This window comes from Staurois parvus, unplaced genomic scaffold (genome assembly GCF_062004578.1).
Source record: "Staurois parvus isolate SC_StPar_1 unplaced genomic scaffold, SC_StPar_1.0 ptg000422l, whole genome shotgun sequence".
Taxonomy (NCBI): Eukaryota; Metazoa; Chordata; class Amphibia; order Anura; family Ranidae; genus Staurois; species Staurois parvus.
The window spans coordinates 572,110-592,214 of NW_028318218.1; the positions used below are offsets into that span (position 1 = coordinate 572,110).

The 20,105-nt window shown below is 42.0% G+C and overlaps 1 protein-coding gene across 2 annotated transcripts in view; it reads left to right on the plus strand.

Moving 5' to 3' along the window:
* CNTN5 (contactin 5) overlaps positions 1-20,105 on the plus strand; it is a 607,120-nt gene that overhangs the window by 526,022 nt on the left and 60,993 nt on the right. For both annotated transcript variants that reach the window (XM_089687252.1, XM_089687253.1), the window contains exon 18: positions 19,445-19,554. In XM_089687252.1, the coding sequence (XP_089543378.1) occupies positions 19,445-19,554 (110 nt within the window). The remainder of the gene's footprint in view (positions 1-19,444; positions 19,555-20,105) is intronic.

Sequence of the window (20,105 nt, forward strand, 5' to 3'; positions counted from 1 at the left end):
CCCAGTCACATTGCCACCTTATATCAGGTATTCCTGTCAGAGTGCCCCCTTACACTCAAAGTACCCCTTTCTATCATATTTCTCCATCAGAGTGCCCCTTTACATCATATTCCCCATCAGAGTACCCCTTTACATCATATTCCCCATCAGAGTGCCCCTTTCTATCACATGTGCCCATCAGAGTGCCCCTTTACATCATATTCCCCATCACATTGCCACCTTATATCAGGTATTCCCATCAGAGTGCCCCCTTACACTCAAAGTACCCCTTTCTATCATATTTCTCCATCAGAGTGTCCCTTTACATCATATTCCCCATCAGATTGCCCCTTTCCATCACATGTGCCCATCAGAGTGCCCTTTTACATCATATTCCCCATCAGAGTGCCCTTTTACATCATATTCCCCATCAGAGTGCCCCTTTACATCAGGTATCCCCATCACATAGCCACCTTATATCAGGTATTCCTGTCAGAGTGCCCCCTTACACTCAAAGTACCCCTTTACATCATATTCCTCATAAGAGTGCCCCTTTCCATCACATGTGCCCATCAGAGTGCCCCTTAATATAAATGTGCCCATCAGAGTGCCCCTTAACATAAAATAAGGGGCATACTGATGGGCACATTTATATTAAGGGGCACTCTGATGGTCACATTCTATGTTGTGCCAATCAGAGTTCCCCTGTAAGACTACACCCTACCTTGAGGGCAGACAGGAGCTGTGCTGGAATCCTTGTTGGATGCAGAGAGCGGGAGTCAGAGAGACAGTGAGCTAAAAAGGGCGGGGCACACACATAATGTCATGTTGCCATGACGACTGCCCTGCTCAGCGGCAGATCTGTCACTGCAGGCTGGTGGTCCGGGCGGCAGTGCTACTGGGGCTGTTCATGGACCGCGATCTGCCATTTACTGACCGCTGGTGTAAATGAAGCAAATAGAAAACCAATATTTTGTATGTGCCCACGCAGCACATGGCGAGAATGAGCCCTGAGAGATTTGTACAATAATATACATGCTATTGGAATCACATAGGGTAGGTGACATTGTTCAAAGTCTAAAGGGAAAGTAGATCTAATCCCTAACTGGATGACGTGCAAAAAAAAAAGCTACAGCACACCAGAGGGATCGGTGGTGTCCACATTTATTAGCAAGAATATCTACAAACTTGACATTGACAGCCTTAATCTAGGACCGCCCCTATATCACATTTCACCCATAGTTCTAGACAGAGGCGTAACTAGAACCTTCAGGACCCTTGCATAAGAAACCATAATGGGCCCCCCTGACCCCCTTCCCTTTGAGCCCAGGGCCCTTTACCCCAGTTGTGGTCCCTTTATTACGGTGCCACAGCAGGACCATTCCCCATATTTTGCAGCGGGCCCCCTTCCTGCCGTCCTGGGTAGAGTTGCCACCTTTTCTTCAAGCCAAACCCGAACACTTTAGCGCTGTACGGCTAATTTTTTGTAGGATACAATATACATATATTCTGTGAATAAATAACATTTCTAATTATATGGGTTTAATCACAAGCGTCCCCCCTTATACCACAATCCACAGATCTCCCCTTTACATCTGAATCCACAGTTTCCCCTTCACATCTAAAGCTGCAGAGTTTCGCTTTACATCTGAACTCACAGAGTTCCCCTTTACATCTGAACTCACAGAGTTCCCATACACTGTAAGGGTCGACTTTGCAGACTCTGAAGTATAGAGAGAACCCCGAGGACTTTAATTTAAGGGGGAACACTAAGAACTCTGATGAAAGGAGGGAACCATTTATAACTCTGTCTCTTAGATTGTAAACTCCAAGGAGCAGGGCCCGCCTAACCCTCTTGTACTGAACTGTATTGTTGCTGTATTGTCTCCCATCATATTGTAAAGAGCTGAGCACATTGTGGTGCTATATAAATCCTGTATAATAATAATAATAAGTAGCATTGTAGCCTCCCTAGCGTTATTTCCCGAGTGTAGCTCGGTGTAAAGTTTCAGTACCACAAGCGGTAAGCCAGAGCTACATTCGGGTTTACCATGCAGCGCTGCTCTGGGATCCCTCGATCACTTACCTTGTCCTGCGCTCCCGCGATGTCCCTCCTTCAGTGTCCCCAGCAATGTAATCCGGCAGATGCCGGCATCTGTCATCTGGGTTCCGTCCCCTGCCAGCGTCGGGACATACGGGGACGTAACCGGTGGGAAATTTGAAAATGACAAAAAGTGACATTCACTAAAATCACATAAAACATTACTGTATCAAAGCATATCACATACATTTTGTCCCGAGTGCTTTGTCCTGTGCGCTGCCTGCATGTTTACTGATCTTTCTGCCTGGAAACTGAGAAACGTCCATGGCGTCCAAAAGCGTCCCTTTAGGTCAAAAGCGGTTTTAGACCGGCTAGAGAACAGCGATAGTAAATCAGAACCACTTGCAGAATTGAGTGATAATGATTCGTGGGGAAATTCGTCATCAGACACTGAAAACGATTTTGTGACTTTGCTCAGTGATGTGCGAACTTGGCGCTCTATTTCAGATTTCAGTGTTTTTGGTTTGATTATATTATTAAATTAAATTTAATATTATATTATTATTTTTTATGATTATTTATTAAATTATAATTTATGATTTTGTGTTTCAAGTTTTATCATACCCGGGATGTTTACTAGACTCTTGTTCAGACAGATTTCAGTGAGTTATTCCTAAAAATTACAACCTACAATAAAAAAAACTACATATTCCCATGCAAAAATATGTACCGCTTTGAGCACAGAAATATGGACATAATCAGACCGCTAGGGAGGTTAAAATGACTCAAATTCCACTGCTGACTGCTGCAATAAAATGGTTGACATGTGCCTTGTAAACAAATGCCTGTTATTTTCTTTTTGAAGGATATTACTGTCACCCGCTTTTGTATCCATTCTTGCATCTCAGTACCACTGAATTCTTCCTGCCTCTTTGCAGCTGACTCCTGTCTATATGATTGTGCTCCATTGGTGGCAGCATATCATGTCTCCAGCATTGCAAAGAATTGGAAGGATAAGGGTTTATTTATTCTTTTCTTATTCTTTATGTCTTTATTCCCTCCTAAAAAAAAAAGTTGTCCCCTGTTTTTTCTCCTTCTCCTCTATTATTCATCTATTTTTTATTTTCATATTACACATTTTCATTCCTCTGCTTGACACTTTCTTGCTTTTTTTTTTCACTCCACTGCACATTGTTTATCCTCACCTTACCTTCATTATCACCGTTTTTTTAGCACACACCTGTCAACACGCACTCACTTTCAGTCCTCATGCACACTTGACATTTTTACAGTGGCTGTTTTTTGACTTTTGACCTTTTTTTCTACAGCTAGTAAACCCCCCAGCATGTTATCCTATGTGTCCAAACACACATAGATTGTAATCAATGTTTTTTGGCTGAAAAAAACCCCCAGAATCAGTGGGTTTCTAGAGGAGTTTTTTATCGGTAAAAACATTCTAACGCTGAAAAACACAGCAAAACGCTTTAAAACACCGCAAACCAGCATTTTTGGACTTTTTAAAAAAAGCTGACTTTACATAGCTAACGTTATCAGCGTTATCAAAACGTCCCGTGTGCATGAGGACTCATAGGTAAAATTGATCCAGGGTATATCTGATTGCCTCTCTGGGGATCAGGAAGGAATTTTTTCCCTGCAGGAGCAAATTGGATCATGCTTTGCTGTGTTTTTTTGCCTTCCTCTGGATCAACTGTGGGTGTAGGATTATAAAACTTTTTTTGAATGGTTGAACTGGATGGATTTTTGTTTTTTTTCAGCCAGACTAACAATGTAACTATGCAACTTGTCACTCCACTTCCTCAAATTAAACCTTGCCAAAACCGAGCTCCTAGGTTTCCCCCCAGCCCGCCCTCCCGACCTCTCCATCACGACCAACAACGCCACCATCAGCCCCACCCCCCCAAGCCAGAGCACTAGGTGTCATTCTAGACTCCAATCTGTCTTTCCAGCCCCAGATCCAATCACTGACAAATTCATGCAGACTGCACCTCCGCAACATCTCCAAAATACGCACGTTCCTAACTCCAGAAACTACAAAGTAACTCATTCACTCCCTTCTCATATCACGGCTTGACTACTGTAACTCCCTCCTCACCGGCCTACCCCAACACAGGCTATCTCCACGTCAGTATATCCTGAATTCTGAGGCCAGACTCATCCACCTTACCAACCGCTCCGTCTCCGCCACCCCCCTCTGCCAATCCCTCCACTGGCTTCCGATTGCCCAACGCATAAAGTTCAAAATACTAACACTGACATGCAAAGCTGTTCATAACACTGCCCCAAACTACATCACCAACCTGATATCCATCTACCACCCAAAACGCACTCTTCACTCCTCACAAGACCTCCTACTCTCTAGTTCCCTGGTCTCCTCCTCCCATGCCCGCCTCCGGGACTTCTCCAGGGCTTCCCCTATCCTCTGGAACTCACTACCCCAATCCATCAGACTGTCACCTACCCTCCTCACCTTTAGGTGCACCCTGAAAACCCATCTCTTCAGAGAAGTCTACCCCCCCCTCACCTAACTGCTGATCTCCTATGCTCTCCCCACCACTCCATCCCCCACAGCTATTTCCTCCTGTACCACTCTCCCCTCCCTCCTAGATTGTAAGCTCCAAGGAGCAGGGCCCTCGAACCCCTCATGTATTATTGTATTGTTATTGTATTGTCTCATGTATTGTCTCCCATTGTAATGTACAGCGCTGAGCAAACTGTTGGCACTATATAAATGCTGTGTAATAATAATAATAATAACTTCACGGCCAATGATGCAGATAAAATCTCTGGCTTCTATTGTTTCTCACTCCTCTGTGATCAAGCCCTGGTGGGTGGGGTGAAACGCATCAGTGGGTGTAACCGGAGTGGCGGCTGATGCCATTCTATATACCGGTCTCCACGGGCTTGTCTTAGTGGCATCCTTTCTTTGGTTGTATGAATGCTGCTGGAATCATTTGTGGACACCATTCCCTCTTCTAATGCTGGTGAGGTGATTCCTCTTTGTTTCCCAGCTTGGAGCGGTACCAGTATGTCTCACACACTAGCTTGGAAGGATAAGGGTCTCACAAAGCTCAGTAAAAAGTAAAAGTTTTAGTTGTTACAATACAAAAACAACAAACTCATTTCAGGGGCTGAAACTCCCCCTTTATCAGGGCCTATACACTGTCTGAGAGTTCAAATTTGTATTGGACAGCAGTGGTAGAGTACATTGGGTAACATAAGAATTGGGTGCCAGTCTAACAGTTGTCATGACAAATAAAACCTTTACTGGACATATCCAAACTTCGAGGCTCACTTAATATTCCAATACCCTGCAAACGACTCCAGGGATCCTTTGTAAGGCTAGGTTCAGTTTGCGTTTGATGAGTTTCTGCAGTGCTTTTTGCACATACATTTTTTACATGTTTTTGATGCGTTTTTTTTTTTCCAACTTGTTGCTGGGTAGAATAAAACGCATCAAAAACGCACTGCATGCTTTTCTGCAGCGTCTCTATTGAAGTCTATAGAACCAAAAATGAAACGTTTTGCATTTAAAAAAGTTCTTAACAAAAAATGCGCCGGATGAAAACTCGGATATGTGAACCTGTCCCATAGGAGATCATGTTAAATGGACTGCTGTGTGTTTCTGCAAAATGCAGCGGAAAACACACTGGTGTGAACCTGGACTAAGAGCTGATTCACACATGTGCGGTGCAGATTGAAGCTCAGATTTCACAGCTAATTGATACAGTAGCTGTTCACAGGTTTACATCAGGTTCAGGACAGGATTAGCTCAGGATCTTATCCCGTTCACACATATGAGGTTTAGGAACGGTTCCCATAGATGTCAATAGCCTGTAATCCGCACCTGAACTTGAAGCCACTGCTCAGAAATCGGACACGACTCTTTTTTTTAAATCCACACTGAATCTGCAACACTAGTGCACCGGACATATGTGAACAGGCACCATAGGAAGCAATGATATTTCACATCTCATGCGTATTGGTTGCAGTTCAAACCACATCCAATCCGCATATATGTGAACGGGCACTAAGCTTTTTCTCAGAAGGGTCAACTAGACTCTATTGATTAAAATGAATAACTGTGATCAGCTATGCATTTAATTTATTTTTAAAAAAGTGTTTTTATATTATGCTCTGACATACCCTTTGGGAATATTTTTGACTTTCACTCATCAATTGCAGGAGGAGTTCTGTTGTCCTCTCTGCCACTGGCTGTTGAGACAAGGTGGAGATGAGGGGGGTAATGCAGCTGCATGAGAGGTGCTTGTAGGACTAGGACAAGGGGTGGACAGGAGGGGTGGCTGCCCTGGGCACAATGGGTATTTGGGGGGGTTGTGGTAGAAAGGGGGGTTTGGAGGGGGGATTTGTAATGGGGAGGTGGATTTCTGTTAGGAAGGGGGATTTAGGGTGGAAGATTTGTGCTAGTGGAGATGATTGGGGGGATTTGTGCTAGGAGGGATAATTTAGGGAGAGGATTAGTGCTAAGAGAGGATTTGGGGGGATTTGTGCTGGCAGGGGGGCATTTGCAGGAGGGGACAGGATTTCTGCTCAGAGGTGAAATTTGAGGGATAGAGGATTTGTGCTAGGAGGGGGGATTTGGGGAGGGAGAGGATTTGAGTTGGGAGGGGGGATTTGTACTGGGAGAGGGAGGATTTTTGTTTGGGGAGAATTTTAGCTTGTGAAGAGAATTTATGCTTAGCAGGTAAGTGTAAATATTGGTGGGGAAGGGATTTTTACTGACACGTAATGCTCATACATTTTGGGGAAGGGCAACTTTTGGTATCTTTGCCCTAAGCATTAGATGACCATGTCCCGGCAGCGTGTGTGAGGACCATGTAAAATTGCCTGGCAGGCCAGATTTAGCCATTGGGCCTTGTGTTTGAAACATGTGATCTAGACAGTAGTTCAGCGCCTTATTTATTTTAAAACTTTAAACTGGCTGAAGCTCATAAGGAAGTAGCGATAGATGCATGTAGGTCACAGATTACGAGTTTGATGTACCTGCTGTTATTGATTGTCTTACTGTAGTTATCCAGCAAGAATGCTGATTGCGCTTTCTGACATACAGATATCCACCAGAGGGAGAGCCTATAAATGTGCACAGAGAATATGATCATATAAATATGACTTGGTATGCCTGGCAAAATGTAAAAATCATTTCTAAAATCACTTTCGGGTAAATATTGCTGTAATAACTCAAAATTAGTACTTCCTGAAAATACACAATGGTTTCCCCGTAAATTAGTTCTTTGACACGCATTCAATCTCACCCTAGTTCTTCAGGTTTCAATGAGCCTAATATGCTAATGACATGTCTGTAATGAAGCAGGCAGTGTCCCAGCACTTCTGTAATAACAGTGCAGGTAATGCATTCCTCTCCCTTCACTGGTATTAGCATACAATGACTTATAGCAAAGACACCAGTGCGTCCATAAATCTTGTTATCTCTTCTCTTTTCTTCTCATCATTCCCACCTGCAGCAAGGAAAGAAAGAATCCTTACTTTGATTGTGTCCTTGGAGCCTGTCATTCAGTTTATTAAAGATAAAAACCTGTCTTTCAGGTCATATATATGATGAAAGGATGAGGGAAAGTGCAATCTAAAATTTAAACCTCGCCGCCAAGATTATACGGTTGTGTCTGTGCGGTAAAAAGGCCTTGTCATGAGATGCTTCAATAGGACTGCTTTTTTGTGGTTTTTTTTTAGGTTTTGCTTCTATCCTATCAGTTTTCGCTATAATGTTGATAGCAAAAGTCAGCCTGCTAAGTCAATGGTGAAAATATAGAACTGAGAAATATATACAGAATTTTTTTATGAATGGTGGGAAATAGGATGAGCTTCCATAACAGGGGTCTCTGAACTTTCCAAACAAATGGCCAGTTTACTGTCCTTCAGACTTTAGGGGGAGAGGATTGTGGTCAGTGGGAGTAGAAAATGGCCTGGAGTAAGTGGGAGCAAACAATGCCCCATAGTTTGTATCAGTGGGAGGAATAGTGCCCTGTTGGTGTCAATGGGAGGAAATGTGCCCCATCGTTGGTGTTAATGGGAGGAATTGTGCCCCATCATTGGTGTTAATGGGAGGAATTGCGTCCCATCCTTGGTGTTATTGGGAGGAATTGTGTCTCATCATTGGTGTTAATGGGAGGAAATGTGCCCCATCATTGGTGTTAATGGGAGGAAAGGTGCCCCATCATTGGTGTTAATGGGAGGAATTGCGTCCCATCATTGGTGTTAATGGGAGGAATTGCATCCCATCCTTGGTGTTATTGGGAGGAATTGTGTCTCCTCATTACAACAAACATGTGCTAAAGGGTATGTATACAACTTTAAAGGATAAGTTCACCTTTTTTGACAAAAATAATAAATGCACATTTTTGCAGGTAAAAAAAAATATGCATTTATAATTATTGTATGCAGGAGCCTGGAAAGCATTGCATCAGGGAGCAGTAGATCGCTGATGCCATGCAGGTCTCCTGCAGACCTGTCAGAATATCTGCTTGCCGCACGGTTTGTACGAGCAAGCAGATATACTGACGGGAAGCTTCAATGAACTACCACGGCACTCCGCAGCGCTGCAGTAGTTCATTGAAAACTACAAGTCGAGAGCCGCTAAGGCACTCATTCACAGAACTCTATGAATGAGTGACGTGGCCGTGTGGGCAGAGCCCGCACGGCCCGGTGTTTTCAAATCTGACAGATAGTACTAGGAGAAGTTTCCCCATACTATCTGTTAGAAGGAGGGGGGTGGCAGGCATGGCTTCAGCTATGGAAACATGTTACATGTTCCACCCTAAAAATGGGTAGAACATGTAACATGTTCCCAAAGGTGAACTTATCCTTTAAAGGTCACCTATGGACATAAATTTGTTACGCAGAAAGAATTGTATTTGTGGCCTATGGACTTTCCTGGTACCACCATAGACATTACAAAATATGTCGGTTAAAGTACTTTATTACGATATTAAAATACAAGCATGTACCAATATCATGCCATGCATGGCAATCATAACTCTCTCACAAATGGACTAATATTACTAGAGACTGGTGCTAGCTTGCACCAGAGACCAAACAGTACAGTCTGAAACAGAATTTAGCCAGTTCTTCTCAATATGTTTTGTGGTCCTTTTGCTTCTTCAGGTGTATTTAAACAGAGCAAGACATCTAAAAAAAATTAATGCTACCATGCACAGATGCACCAGATTCTGAGTGCACCAGTTTTAGTAAATCTCCCCCAGAGTGTCAAATGAATTGTAGTGTTATCAACCTTATGGGGGGATGGGGGGGGGTTGCAACATTAAAATAATTAAGACTTTTTCCTCCATCTGCATCTGGTAGCTAAGGTAGCATATAACCTATCAAAAGTAATCATGTTATTCTGCAATTTGGCACTTTTTTAAAGGAGTTGAACTGGAAACAAACCAGGGTAGAGTTACGTACACGTGAAATAGAGGCTTTTATTAGTATTATGTAAATTTGTAACCACTTTGGTAATTTAAACATATGAGATGCATTATAAAAACTTTGACAAAGTATTTAGGATGTACTGTATATGCTATGTCTTCCCCCCCAGCGCACGCTAATAATCTGCCTGCTGCTTACCAATATTTACTGCCAATTGGTTGTCAAGATATAAAAGTGGGTAAGTGAGCGCAAACAGATCAGGTGAGCAGCTAACATACAGGGTAAACCTCAAAACCTTGGAATAAAATTTATAAATGGGGTATGTAGCGCTAGAGAACAGATGACAAGCACAGGGACTGTTGCAATATGAAATAATCACATAGAAGTTCATATAATAACTCATATATATCAGTCAGAAGCAAAACAGAGATGATCCAATGCTGCTCCAGATCACATTCGGTGAGATATAGGAAGATAGTGAGGTTGTGCGCTTACCACAAGTACACACAATATGAGCATTGTATGCAATTCAACAGCAACCGGGCATCATGGTCTGGTCAATAGCCTGGGCACCCTCTGGTCATATCCGAACATCCAGGACACAGGTACACCGCTAACCAAGCTACCTCTGGCTTTCCAATCCAAAACGTCACCTTACATAAGCTTCATGCTAGCAGCTTGAATCTTTCAGACCAAGCGCTCGTCTTTTATCCCATTTTACTATACAAAAAAGGACTGCAGGTACAAGGCAGCAGGATTCAGGGTACAGCATACGGTACAGAATCAGGAACAAGCTGTATCTGGCAACAAGCAAAACACCTATATCTCACCGAATGTGATCTGGAGCAGCATTGAATCATCTCTGTTTTGCTTCTGACTGATATATATGAGTTATTATATGAACTTCTATGTGATTATTTCATATTGCAACAGTCCCTGTGCTTGTCATCTGTTCTCTAGCGCTACATACCCCATTTATAAATTGGTTGTCAAGTTGCTCCTGTGTGAAATGACACCTGCCAAAAGCCTACAAGTGTCATTGAGTAATGTAGTGTAACAATGTATTGTTACAATCTAGTTGGTATTATATTCATGGTTAGATCCAAGGTGTGACTTTTGGTCTACATATACCAGTTAAAGTAACCGTAAGTCAACCATAGATGGTTCGAATCCCGGACGGTTCTGCAGGGAACAGCCGAGATTCGAACCACGTATGAGCAGGCTGAATGTACTAAATAGTTGAATCGATCAATCAACTTGGGTACAACCAGCCCCTCAGATTTTACATACAATTATTGCTAGCGGCTATTATAACCACTAGCAGTAATCACTGTGTTCTCCCAGCGAGGACGGGGAAGGTATGAGAGCTGAAGTGGTTAAATATATAAATAATGTTTTGTAAGTGGCTCTTCTTCCATAGAAACGTTACACAATAGAGTGTATCCCATCACTAATCTATCATATTGAGACTCTTGAATAGCAGGTTATGCCGACTGAACCTGGCCTCATTTCTACCCTCATGGTACATCTATACCATAAAAATCTATACAACATCAAACAAGAAAGGGCCAAGCACTCAATTAGCAGAATAATATATAACACAATGTATATTGATCCATGTTACAGGAACATGTGCAACAGAGTATTTGGTTTACATTTTTGTGTTTAGACAGCTTTAATCCCTTGTCAACAGCTAGCAGAGCCTTTGTAGCCAGCTTTCTCTTATATACAAGTCTGTACATACCTTCTTGAATGGATTTTTTTTACCTACATTGGTGTTTATTATATGATTCAGGCATTCGTCTTCACGGTATTATTCTGAAAAGTAAAGAGGAAAATAGATGCAATAAACAGCAAGTTCCGCAGTTATTCTCCTGTAAAAATAAAATATGTGACAAATGTCTAATTGACTTGCTCTAAATCATCCTGGAAGTTATTTAATTGCTCTCCTGTCCTATAGCCACCAGTGTGGATGGGTAATTATTGAAAAACTGTTCGCTTCTGTTAATCCAAGCTATTTAACTAATGCATACCACATGTGGGATTAACTGAAAGTTGCTGTAGAAACCTCAGTGGCATGGCAGCTTGGAGGGTCATGGGTTTCTAAAGAACTACATAATCAAATCATTTTTAAGTCTTGCTTCTACACACTAATCATGTTTATCCCAACCTAGGAATGAGTGCCAGTTACTAACATTAAGGAACTTAATTAAATGGATGCTTTGTCACTATGGACGTCGAGAAAGTATATTAGCAGCAAAAGTGAGGTTCCTAATTAGATTATGTGTTGCAAAAATAAATGTCCACATTCTCACTTAAACAGGCTTATAAAAACAGGACCATATTGGTGGAGTCTGATTAGATGGCTAAACACTGAGCACTGGAGTTGATTTGAACAGACCAACAGTGTACATATGTAGGTTCCAGAATGGAGAGCAGCAGATGAGTCATCTCCTACCAGAATTGTCAGAACTGCTTGATTGTTAATAATGCAAAATGAATATTCTTTGCTTAAAGAAGAACTTCACCAAATTAAAAAAAATACAAATACTGTAGCTGCTGACTTTTAAAAATTAGATACTTTTTCGTTGGAATCCAGTGCTGTCTTCCCCTAGCTGATTCTTCTCACCACTGCTTGTCCTCAGTGCTGTCGTCTTGGATTTGGGAGTTGGCTGGGACTTCCTGATGAATCACAGCTATGATTGCGTATCGCGGGGTAACTGGTGGCTGCATTCGTTTTCTTTTTTTGAGTCATTTTTTGCCAACAAGTAACATTGAAAACTCTGTGCAAATCAAAATCATCTGACTTTCACATTCGCGAATTCTATAAATGTGTATATGGACCGTGCAGCCAAAAATGTGAATCAAGATTAATAAACAGTTTGCCACAAGTGTAAAAGATAAATAAATGAACAACACCTGAAAATACAACTAGTGTCCAATGTATCAATAAGTCCCATTCAAATAATAGTTGCTTAAAAAGAAAAGGAAGGTGAACAGGTGCTGGTGTCATTAGTAACAAATAAACATGTGACCACTTCCGGTGCTTCAGGTGACCCCACATGGATTTCCACTTACCACAATGAATGGACCTTCTATTACTAGAGAGATCTCAATGCACTTTTTTTGTAGGACCCACTGTGTATCTTGTCACCAACTTGACCATTCACATGTACCAGGATGTGATTCCTTCCAATGCGATACACCGCAACTCAAACAGTATCAGGGAAAAGGTTCACTGTGCAAAGCAGTCTACTTTATGAAACCATATAATACCTTACAACTACACTCACATATATATCTGGCCTACAAGGACAGGTCACCAAGCTAGACTAATTTCTGAAAATTGGGGACTGTGAAGGACAGCGGTCCCAGTTGGAACAGGCCGCTATGTCTGAGCCAAGCAACTATCTGAGAAGACAACAGGTCCAAGATGGTGACTGATTGAACCAGTTAAGCAGGTAGGCAGAGAATGAGGAACAACAGAGCTGTGCAACCATGAGGCCAGAATACATTTGTGTTCATTGTTTTGCTAAACAACCCCTACATGAACAGAACGCTATGTTCGTTTCACATTTGTATAAACAAAAGTTGGCAAAAAAGTCCAAAGTCGAGTGGATCGAGCGCTTGGAAAACTCTCCATTTGAAACTAAATCTCAATATATATATTGTCTTCTCTATCTTCTGGTTTAGCTATCAGAAAGAAAGTATTGGTGTTTCTTGTATACAACCTGTGAAAGAAAAATCTATTTTTACCACTGTATGTTTATTGATTTTTAATGGTAATTGTCTGGTAGTTTACCCGGCAGGTGTTAATACTAGCAGTTATTAACTTTGTGAAGTGATTTAGATTCCTGCATTCAGCAAGATAATCATTTTGAATTGCAGGTTTATAAATACATTTTTTTACAAGTTATATTATGTTGTATTTTATTGATACGGTTTTCTTGTGGCTGAGAGTGAAATGTGCCATTTTGAAAACATACCGACAGGCTGAGGATACAGAACTTGTCCTGAGTTTTTTGAAGTATAGTATTCAAACATTAGATGGTGAAATGCACATTTGGGAGATCTATATTTCTTTCTTCCTTATGTTATGTGACAGGTTTGAGTGAAGGTAGAATGCTGTGATAACTTTAGGCAAGCAAATAATTACCACTTCAGGTAGTCCAACTCCAACCTATTCAATATTCTTGGGTTGCTAGAACAATTGGTTTACTAATGACAGTAAATGATAAGTAAAATATAGATTATCGAGTTTAGGACTTGCTATAGCAGGATATTAGGGCCCATTGTTATATGTTGGTGACATTTTTGTGCAGTTCCTTTTGGTTCCACTAGATGGTCCCATATGTCCCTATTTCATCTGCATAGGATCCTATCAAGGGACATCCCGTCCCCTTGTTGTTGGCATTAGGTGGAGCCCAGTATAGGAATAATGTATCCTTTGCTGTGGGCTCCACATGCCATTTAACTGTGTCACAGCTAGTCGTCGAAATCCCATGAAATGTCAAGGACCATTTTGAATGCAGGTGTGCTATAAATGTTTGCATCCATATCATGGGGTGGGGGAGAAGGATCCGCTAAGCTGAGGATCCAGAAAGGAGTGATTCCTTTTGTTCTTGGTGGCACTGCTGAAAGCCAGAATGTAGAAATTGAAATGCTGGGCTGGGCTGTGTTGGAACTACTGCCGGATGGAGGTTGGAAGAGAGGAGGAATGTTTGTCCATTGGAATAACTGGACAGGGATCCCCCCTAACATGGGCTGCAAATTGACACTGTGTATCCTTTTGGAAAGAATGACCCCTATTTTGAAATTAAAGTTACCAGGGAAAAAAAAAAGAGAGTTTGACCACCTGAGACACCCTTAAAAGAGAAAAGTGAGTTTGTGTTCAAGTTCTTATTAAAATGAAATTCTGCTAAAATAATTGCTGTTGAAACCTGGAGCAAAGCCACAACTTTTGCTTTTTACAAGTAAAAAGTAACTAATTCATAACTTACTAGTTTGGACAGCCCTCTTCTTTGATATGTTCTTGATGGAAGTTCCTGCATAGGGTAGACTTGGGGTTGGCATGTGGATTCTGTGTAATGGTGTAGTTTTGTACAGCTATGCCAGGCTGGCAGCTGTCTATGTTCCGGAGGGATGAAAGTGTGGAATGTGATCTTTATGCCCACTATTGCGGCCCCATGAGAGTTTGGATTGTGGATTCCTGTTTTGAAACTTGAACTTAGTCTTAGAAGAAGTCCCATGTTCAGGATGGTAGTCTCAGGCAGTCCTAAACTGAAGTTTACAGGTGTACAGTCACACATAGGGTTCATCATTTAGACTATCCCACCTAACATCCATGCAGACTTTACTGGAATGATGGCCCTTACAAACATAACGAATATACCATTAAAGAATAAAATGTGAGTGCACTTTGTTTTTTTAAGTAAATTATACAATATTTGAGCACTACACTATGGCAAGCGTTTCTGTTTACATATGCGGAGGATATGTGGGATAAAGAGGAGACGAGATCATCTGTGGGGGAGAGTGGAGTTTACATTACATTATACCTACCCAGGTTAAAAGGGAAAGGCTCTATTTGACCTATGCAATTTGGGCCATAAAAGGAGGTGAGAGTATATATGTATGTCTCTGGTGGAGGAGCACATCTAAGGGTATATGTGGACACAAGGAAAAAGGAGCACCTGTTTGGCACAGAGTTATATATGCAAGGATAAAACCAGATATGAAGGACTATAAGTTTTGGTTATTATATTCACAAGTGTTTAAATCACATGTTTTTTGATGCACTTAGTAGATTGTGTACAGTATATGGAGCAGGGGCGGACTGACCATTTGGATACTCGGACACTGCCTGAGGGCCTGGTGTCAGTAGGGGGCCCCATGAGATGCCCCTGGTACCTTTTTCATTTTTTGAGTTTGGGCAAGGACACAGGGGCCCCATGATCCCCTATTTCCCGGGGGCCCCATGAGTTGTCAGTCCGCCCCTGATATGGAGATATAAGAGTGGCACAAATATAAGATATAACTAACATACCTTTACACATTTCACACTGCAAAACATATGATTTTTTTATTTTGTGTACATGCCTTCAGGGTAGAGCAAAATCAGAAAGTCTGGAATGAGGTCACCTGCAATGTGAATGTATGTAAAACCAAACTTTACCAGGCATCTGTTAACGACTGGTAAGCTGCAAAATATAACATTTTGGATGTGGGGTTTAGATAAGCTTTAAGTAGAAATCAGAGCTCTGCCAGTGACTAGGGAACAGTAAACAAAGCAGAAAAAAGGAATGGTGGTTCTTTGAGAATAGGTATGGGGCTAAATGTAGCGGTTTTGAAAGGCTTTACTATAAATCCTTGTTTTTAATGTTTTGGAGTTGGCTTTGGCACTCACCAATGGAAGGGTTTGGTTTCCTGCACAGTTTGGTTATCTTGCCACCTTAAAGGCATGACCACCTAGTTGTTTAATCAGATGACAAGAGGGGTGTGCTGGTGATTGAAGCACTATTTTATAATGCGTTTATGCGCACTGTTTTATCATAGCCTATTTATTGTGAATGAGCCCCAAGCGAGCTGAAATTGCTTTGGCTCAATTTTTGTTCCCCACAGTGTACCACAACACCTATCATATTGTAGTGCAGGTGCTTTTTGTATGATCTTTGGGGTGCCATTTCAAATAAATGTCAATGCATATACACTACATGTTGCCTTGGCCTGTAGTATAGCATGTGAATGGGATCTTTGGAGTTAAATTTAATTTTATTAATGCTCGATAGCTACAAAATGTTGCACATAAGGGCAAGTTATCTACCCTTCATTTATTGTTTATTTTTGTAATAATAAAAAACAGCCTTTCAAACCCATCACACCACTGTGGAAATATGTTATTCCCTTGACCTTCATAAACATTAACAGATATTATAGAACTGAATACATTTGTGAGTAGAAAAGAAACCCGATGCATATCTTAAACATGACAATACTTTGGTAAGAAACAAGCTTTTGATATAAAAGCTATAGTGTGACAACATTGAGCTTGTGACCCTAGGTTTCATGTAGAGATAGCTGGTGAAGGTTTAGCTGTGAAATGTTGCCTTTTTATATTCATTGATATCTCATAAAGCCATGTATGTTCCTGTCAGATGTTCACTGATACTGCATATTACCTATGTATACATTTTCCTTTTACATAGCAGAAACAGGCAGAGAACTATAATTTTGTGGTTTAACATTTGTTAATTTTGTGGTTTAACATTTGACATCTCAAAGGGCGTTTGAGATGTTGGCCTATTTACGCCTTGGCATCTTGATGTGTTTTATTAAAGGTTTTTTTTTATTACATCAATGTGCGTTGCATTAGGGCCTCCCTTTTCAAATGAATAGGCCATACAGCGATACAGTGAAACACGCACCTAGGAATTACACCATATTTGGCAATGCAGCACGCCACTATGCACGGTAGTGTCTTGCCAAGCATTGTAGTGTGCTGCAATGCATGTGTGTTGGAGCTGTATTGCCTTAGTGCACAAGGTTACCATTCAAAATGAATGACATCATAATGCACACATATGCGCTTTGCGGTAACATGGTCTTTACCAGGGGCGGACTGACCATTTGGAAACTCGGGCACTGCCCGAGGGCCCGGGGTGAGTAGGGGGCCCCATGAGATACCCCTGGTACCTTTTTCATAGGCTTTTTTGAGTTTGGGCAAAGACACAGGGGCCCCATGATTCCCTATTGCCCGGGGGCCCCATGAGTTGTCAGTCCGCCCCTGGTCTTTACTGCAATGCACTACAAAAGCCTTACAGTGGATCTCTACATACTGGTACTGTAAATTTACACTATCAGTGCATGTCCCCTCCCTCTAACAGTTCTTGGCCTTGTAATTGGCCACTGCATTGAGTAGAGGTGGGGAATGTCACATGTTTACCAAACCTGGAAGTGGTATTTCTCAGGTGGTCTGATAGCAGAATAGGACAGCAGGTGGGATATAGTAAGCAGGGCTTTTTTTCTGCTGGAAAGTGGCAGAATGCCATTCTGCCACCTCTGGCATCCCTCTTATCTCCAGCCTGTCATACAGTTACAAGAAAAAGTATGTGAACCCCTTGGGATTACGTGGAGTTTTGCATGAATTGGGCATAAAATGTGCTCTGAACGTCATCTAAGTCACAACGATAGAAGAACAAAGTCTGCTGAACATAATACTACACAAACATTAGATGTTGCCATGGTTTAACTGCACATAACATATTATGTTCAGCAGACTGTGTTCTTCTATTGTTGTGACTTAGATGACGTTCAGAGCACATTTTATGCCCAATTCATGCAAAACTCCACAAAATCCCAAGGGGTTCACATACTTTTTCTTGCAACTGTATAACACAGAAGCCGGTAGAGGAAGTTTTCTATAACACTCACTTCCTCCATCGGCTTCTATATGCTAGCGCCGGCATCCAGGTATGTGCCCCACTTCTGTTTGATGGGTGCCCTGGGACTGGGTTCAGACACTGCATCATCGACATTTTATGGGGATTCCAGAGACAGCTTCTATCCCTGCCTGTCAGATCTGTGTAATGGGAGAAGAGGAAATCAAGGTGTGTGGGGCCAAAATGAACTGCTGGTTTGTAAGCTTTAAATGGGGGGGTGACATGTTCACAGAGGGTAAAAAAGGGAGTTGTGGATGGGGGGGGCGCATGCTAAGGTGAATTGTGGAATGTCGAGTGGGAGGGGGTAGAAGGTGAGCTGTGGATGGGGGCGGTGAGCTGTGGACAGGAAGGGAGAAGGTGATCTGTGGAGGGGGGGAGAGGGTGAACTGTGGATCAGGGTAGAGGAGGGTGAGCTGTGGATGGGTGGGTGAGCTTTGGACAGAGGGGAAAAGGTGACCTGGGGACGTGAGAAGAGAAAGTAACCTGTGGATGGGGAAGGTGAGCCATGGAGGGGGGGAGAGAGTGAGCTGTGGACAGGGGAGAGAGGGTGAACTGTGCAAGATAGGACAGAAGGTGACCTGAGGATGGGGAAGGGGGTGAGCTGTGGACAGGGGAGAGAGGGTGAACTGTGCAAGATAGGACAGAAGGTGACCTGAGGATGGGGAAGGGGGTGAGCTGTGGACAGGAAGAGAGAGGGTGAACTGTGCAAGATAGGACAGAAGGTGACCTGAGGATGGGGAAGGGGGTGAGCTGTGGACAGGGGAGAGAGGGTTTGCTGTAGATGGGGAGAGAAGGTGGGCTGTGGATGGGGGGAGGTGAGCTGTGGATGGGGGGGTGAGCCTTGACCACCCATTAGTTGGTAACACTTTACTTCTATTTCCTGAGGAGTAGACTGAGAAGGGTGGGTTCCTGCACCTATTCTGAGAAAAAAAAGCCCTGATAGTAAGTATAATAAACTTAAAGCTCAACTCTAGGCAATTTATTTTTTTATTCCAACGAATAGTCCTACATCTAGGTCCCATGCAGACACCATTTCTAGGTGAGGAGGGCTATTCAAAATGTAAAAAAAAGTTTTGCCTTAAGTTACACATTAAGCTCCACAGAGAAGCATGCAGATCTTCAATGTAAAGCAAATGAATGTTTCACACTAAATGGCACATATAGAAGGAGCAGCTGTGCAAGAAACCAATCAGCTTCCAACTTTCGTTTCCAAAGATTATTATTCAAGCTGAAAACAGAAGCTGATTGGTTGCGTTGCACAGCTACTCCAGTTTTTGTACATTTCCCCCAGTCTCTCATAAAGGGAATGAGGGTATTACATCATCTGTAAATCCAACACACTTCTACATGACAAATGACTCAAAAGGACATTTTAAGTACAAATTAAACTAAGAATAAATGTGGTATAAACATGGGTGGATAAGAAATATTTGTTATAAAGCCTATTTGTTGAGATAAAGTGTATCAGCATGTGACAGGTCTATGGGGTTTTAAAGTGAAAAGATAAATGTCCACTTTGAAAAGGACTAAGCAGTGTAATGTTTCTATGTCATCCTTTCTACAGAGCCAAGCACTGCGCCTATAGATATGAAAGCCACAGGCTTGTCTGCCTCGGAGATCCTTGTTTCATGGAAGATATCCAAGGATAATGTTGGAAGACCGCTGGGGTTTGAGGTATGCAGAGCTTCACTCCAAATGGCTTGTTATATCGTTTGATGCATTTTCCAATGCAGACTTGAGAAAACTCACTGTTTTTCCTTTTCACAACAACGCTTTGAACTAAGGTAAATTACAAATGCCTCCATACTGAATGGAGTTCACCTCCATCTTCCCATTCAAGCCATACAGTAACATAATGGACCTACAGGCAACTAAACCATTCCCCATAAGGAGAGGACCAGTCATGGCTTGTATAGGATTCTAAACAGCTGAATTCTAGTCAGTGAGATTTATAAAGATTTTAACATAATGGGCCTACAGGCAAGGTAGCCATTTGCCTTAAGCAGAAGACCAGTCATGGCTTATATAGGATTCTGAATATTCATTTGAAAGCTAAGTTCTAGTCAATGAGGTTTATAAAAAATTTTTAAAAACATGCACTCACCGCCACTTTATTAGGTACACCTTGCTAGTGCCAAGAGAATATCCCCCACATTACACCACCACCAGCCTGAGCTGTTGCTACAAGGCAGGATGGATCCAAGCTTTCATGTTGTTTATGCCAA